The 5,854-nt window shown below is 35.8% G+C and overlaps 1 protein-coding gene across 1 annotated transcript; it reads right to left on the minus strand.

The window, feature by feature from the left end:
* Positions 1 to 118: 118 nt before the first annotated feature.
* On the minus strand, positions 119 to 5,555 carry LOC126909426 (uncharacterized). Its single transcript, XM_050691851.1, has 4 exons — positions 5,247 to 5,555; positions 2,996 to 5,172; positions 890 to 2,937; positions 119 to 717 (listed from the first exon to the last, which is right to left on the minus strand). Exons 1-4 carry the CDS (start codon positions 5,553 to 5,555, stop codon positions 119 to 121), a joined length of 5,133 nt encoding a protein of 1,710 aa, XP_050547808.1.
* Positions 5,556 to 5,854: the final 299 nt, after the last annotated feature.

Raw genomic sequence — 5,854 nt, forward strand, 5'->3', positions numbered from 1 at the left:
ATAATTAAATAAATAATTAATAATAAACATCAAAATTTTTAGATAAACAAAATTTTTTTTTTTAACATAAATAACATTTATAAACAAAAATATACATATATTTATTTATTTACCCTAATTATTCTTCTTGATCTTCAATTGGGAGTGGACATAATAATCGACATGCTCTTTTGACAACACCATGACTTGTCATAACAGTTGCTACTCTGGCTATATTATCTATGCCTGGAAACAATTCAGTAATTCGTCCGAGTCTCCATTCCAATGGTGGTAGATTGGTTTCTTTTATTAATACAAGTGCGCCAACAGCAGGTGTGAGACCGGCTGAGGTATGCCACTTAGATTTTGATTGCAATGTTGACAAGTATTCAGTTCGCCAACGTTCCCAAACCTGTTGTACCAATTGTGTGACTCTTTGCCATCGCTTTAATCGCCCAGGTGTGATGTTCATAACGTCTGGATCTGGGATATCAATTAATGATCGACCGATGAGAAAGTGAGCTGGAGTTAGTGCACTGAGATCTGAAGGATCCGTAGATAATGGTATCAAGGGTCGAGAATTTAAACACGCTTCGATGCGAACTAACACTGTGTTTAACTCTTCATAAGTAAGTGATGCTTCACCCAATGTTCTCGTTAAATGTGTTTTTACTGATTTAACTGCCGACTCCCATAAACCGCCAAAGTGTGGTGAACGGGCTGGGATGAATCGCCATTCTACATTGACAGAGGCAAGGCAATTTTTCACAGCTTCTTGGTGATTTTTGANGGCAATTTTTCACAGCTTCTTGGTGATTTTTGATAAAAATAAATTTTTTAATTCTTTCAATCTATTGTTGCTTCCTGCGAAATTTGTGGCGTTATCTGAATAAATAAATTTTCCAGATACCTCGACGACTCCACATTCGTTTCAGTGCGCTTAAAAACGCATTTGTTGTTAAGTCACCTACTAGTTCAATATGAACGGCCTTACAAGAAAAGCACACGAAAATACATACATATGCCTTTATTTTAGTAGAGTTTCGTCTTAAACTATTTTTAATATAGATAGGCCCACAAAAATCCACGCCCGTTGCATAAAATGCTTTGTCGAAACTTGTAACTCGCGTGCTCGGTAAGTTGCCCATAATCGGTTGAAATACCATTGGTTTAGATTTGAAACAAGGTATGCATTTATGCACAGTATATCTTGCTATATTTCGTCCATTGATGGGCCAATATTGTTCACGAACAGCCGCTAATAAAGCCTGTGGCCCAGAATGCAGCAATCGAATATGTTCATACTTGAATAGTAGCATAGTGAAAGCTGATTTTGATGGTAGTAAAATTGGATTTTTTCTATCGTTACTAATGGACGCTGAATTATTTAACCGGCCACCAACACGAATTAAACCATTATTGTCGACGAAAGGGCTAAGAAAAAACAATTTACTCTTCTTTTTTATTGACTCTCCTTTATGTAAACATTGTAATTCTTCAGAAAAATATTGAGATTGCACGACTAACAATAATTTTTGTCTAGCCCGAATAGTTTCTTCTGGGTCGATGTAAATAGTGTAAATACATTTTGAATTTGACGACCGCTTAACTCTTACAATTTTTCTCCATCTTAGAATATACGCTGTTATGTTGAGTAATTTAGTTAATGATGAAAACCGTTCCGTGATATCAAACTTTTCAATTTTTGTTAATGTGACTACGAATTGTTTTTCTTCTAAATCATCTTTTACTACTATAATTTTTTGACAATTGTTATTAGGCCAATTTGATTCGTCATGAGTTAGCCACCTTGGACCTGTCCACCATAATTTATTTTCTATTAGTGCTTTTGGACTGCATCCTCGGGATATGATATCTGCCGGATTATCCCTTGAACGTACGTGCTTCCATTGCGCAGCCGTAGAAGTGTTATGTATTTCTCCGACGCGGTGAGAAACAAACGTTTTCCATCGAGAGGATGGTGAATTTATCCATGCAAGAACGATTTGTGAGTCTGACCAATACCATATTTTACTTGTACAACAATTAAGTTTTGGAATTAATTTATTGACGAGACGCACTGATAATACGGCGGCACACAGTTCCAGTCGCGCGAGTGAAATAACTTTTAATGGAGCGACTCGCGATTTTGACGCAATAAGTCGAACTATACGCGACCCGTCTGCGTCTTTTGCCATTAAATAAATACACGAACCGTATGCACTGATCGACGCGTCCGCAAAAGCGTGAATTTGCATGTCGCACACATTGTTACAACCAATTATTCTTCGCGGTATTTTTATTTTTTCGATATCTACTAGTTCGTTACGATACGCTTCCCATTCCCGACTAATGTGTGCGGGCAGCTCGTCGTCCCAATCCGTTTTCAGTTGCCATAGCTGTTGCATTATCTTTTTCGCTGATACTACAACCGGTCCTATTAGTCCGAGCGGGTCAAATATTGTTGCTATAGTAGATAATATTGTACGTTTAGAACTCGATTGTTTACTTGATTCGATGTCATTATATTTGTATTGATAATAATCATCCCATGGACTCCACAATAAGCCCAACGTTTTTATTGCGCTGCCGTCAATATTCATAACATAATGTGGGTCATTACTTATGTTCTTTATAGTTGACAACAATGACGGTTCATTTGATATCCATTTTCTTAATGTAAACCCAGCGCTATCGGTAATTTTTATTATTTGATCTCTCAGTGTTATGGCTTCTTCAATAGTGTTTGCGCCGCCCAAATAATCGTCAACATAAAAATCTGTCGAAATTGCTTTGCTTGCCGACGGATATTTAGTGCAATTCTCATCTGCCAATTTTTTGAGACACGCCGTAGCGATGTATGGAACACTTGTGCTTCCATATGTAACTGTTGACAGACAATATTCTTTTAATTCTTCGTGTGGTTGAGATCGCCAAAATATTTTTTGCAAAACTATCCTTTTTAGCTACCCATATTTGCCTATACATTTTAGCTATATCTGCTGACAGCACGTACTTGTGTACCCGAAAGCGTGCTAAAATACATATAAGTTCATCTTGAATTACCGGCCCTTTCATAAGTATTTGATTCAAGCTTGTTCCTGAAGTGGACTGTGCAGATGCGTCGAATACAACACGGGTTTGTGTTGTTGCACTGTGGTTGCGTAAAACAGCATGGTGTGGCATATAGTATGATATTTCGTTTGTTGATTGCGATTCTTCCATATGATTCAATTTTAAGTATTCATCCATAAATTCAACGTACTTTACACGAAGATCATTATTTTTTCGTAAATTATTTTCTGTAGCTAGAAAACGTCGCCGCGCCATTGCCTTTGAATCACCAAGTAATTCAACGTTGTTTTTCAGTGGGAGTTCAACAATAAATTTTCCCGTAGGTTCACGTTTTACTGTTTGTTCAAAATGTTCGACACAAGACCTTTCTTCAATGCTGAGTTTTTTGTTTGAACCCATTTCTTCTACTTGCCAAAATTTTGACATCAAATCATTTAAATTTACTTGGTTATCAATTACAATCGAATTGAAAAATGTTTTTGTAGTTGTTTGTGCTAAACTGGACACAGATCCTGCAACTATCCAGCCTAGTTCTGTTTCTTGGAAAATTATTTCAGTTGCATCTACCTTATGTTTACCGGCCTTTAGTATACTATAGAAACATTCAGCACCGAGTAGTACATCTATTTTGCCAGGTACGTCGTAATGTGGGTCAGCTAATTTAACGTTATTAGGTATGTTTATACCAGTTGTGTTTATTGTTTCGTTTGGTAAAAATGAAGTTATTTTTGATAACGTTAAAAAATCGAGTTGGCTACTGTAATTACTATTTTGTGACTGAATTAATGTTGTTATAGAGTAAAATGATTTACCTTTAGAATTATCTACACCAGATATACTAATATTTACTCTTTTTCGTGGCGATTTTAATCTTTGCGCTAACTCAGTGGTTATAAAATTAGTTTGAGAGCCTGAATCGAGCAGTGCTCTTACAATGAATGTTTCATTAAAATGGCTTTTAATTTTTATTATTGCTGTTGATAACAAAACTTGTTTTTGTTCTGCACACGTCACATGTGTACTTATGATTTGTTCATCACTTTGCTCTTCGGGTATGTGAAGTAATGTATTATGTGCTTCTCCACATTTCCTACAGCCTGAAAATTTACATAATTGGTTTTCTGAATGATGAGCCAAACATACATTACAAATGCTTAATTGAGTAACCTTTTGATGACGCTCTTTTATTGTTAGGTCTAAAAATTTTTTGCAATGATATATAGCATGAGTTGTTTCATTGCATAAATAACATTTAAATTTTTTTGAAGTCGCATGCAATACGGTCCTTTTTTGATAATCAAATCGTTTCTTTTCCTTTTTTTGATTGTCACCGCATTCATTTAACCTTTTTGCACTTTCAACCGCTTCTAATAGTTGACAGTGATTATTTAAAAATTCAATTATGTCTTTGACTTCTGAGACTTCAGTTTTTGGTGCTTGCTTTTCCCACGCTCGCAATGTGTTTGTGTCAAGTTTTGTTGATATGACGTGAATCATCAGAGGACCCCATAAATTAGCATCGTGGCCTAAATTTTCTAGTGCTTTCATGTTGCCGACTAAATCGTCAGTAAACATTCGCAGATTGTCCGCTGATTCCTCGATAACTGGTTTTATGTCATAAATGGCTTTTGTATGTTGTTGTACCAAAATCCGTTTATTATTGAACCTGTTGTTCAAACTATCCCATGCTATCTTATAATTTTTTGCCGATGTTTCGAAGCATTGTATTACTTTCAATGCGTCGCCCGACAAAGCTGCTTTTAGATAAAAAAACCTTTGTACATCAGTTAATGCTTCGTTCTCGTGAATTAACGCATTAAATATATCATTGAATGTTGACCATTCTTTATAGCTGCCGCTAAATGTAGGTACACTTAATGGCGCTAATTTTACAATTGATGGTTGATTAGATACACAACTGTTTGTTAGTGTTGACGTCATTATGGGTGGTTGTGATGTGTTTCGAATATCTACCGTGTGATTTATTTCTTCTATTTCTGCTTGATCACTAGCCAATATTTGTTCATACTCTGATACTGCCTCAAAGTACATTTCTTCAAACTGAATTCTGTATGGATCTTCTGGGCTTTCTGGATCTCTGAGTTCTTCAATTTCAGCCTGAATCTTTTGAAATTCATTCCATACTTCTTCAATTTTTTGTCGGCGGACTTTGAGTGAAGTCCTATCCCCACCTTTCTGTGCTGCTGCAGACACGNTATTCGTTCATACTCTGATACTGCCTCAAAGTACATTTCTTCAAACTGAATTCTGTATGGATCTTCTGGGCTTTCTGGATCTCTGAGTTCTTCAATTTCAGCCTGAATCTTTTGAAATTCATTCCATACTTCTTCAATTTTTTGTCGGCGGACTTTGAGTGAAGTCCTATCCCCACCTTTCTGTGCTGCAGCAGACACAAAAGTAACAAACCTTGTCAGTTGACCTTTGATTGTACCTCGCCTACCATATAATACTGCATTCTCCACAGCTGGCTGCTCGGCCATTGTATGCTTATGGGCAAAGAAAACCCAATATTATTTTTAGCTTAGTGTAAACAAGTATAATTAACTATATTTAAATAACTAAAACACACTACCCGAACTTTACGCACATACGCACTTTTTGTACTCGAAAATTTATTTATTTTTTAATTATTCATATAATTGCGGATCGAAGGACCAGAAATGTTGGTGAGCGGGATTATTAACCGTTAAAATCGAACGCTCAATTAACCTTATTTTTTTGATATAAAATTTTTTAATTTGTTTGATTAATGTAATGAACATTAAATTTAACACGAATA

Source organism: Daktulosphaira vitifoliae, unplaced genomic scaffold (genome assembly GCF_025091365.1).
Source record: "Daktulosphaira vitifoliae isolate Bord-2020 unplaced genomic scaffold, ASM2509136v1 Scaffold_376, whole genome shotgun sequence".
Taxonomy (NCBI): domain Eukaryota; kingdom Metazoa; phylum Arthropoda; class Insecta; order Hemiptera; family Phylloxeridae; genus Daktulosphaira; species Daktulosphaira vitifoliae.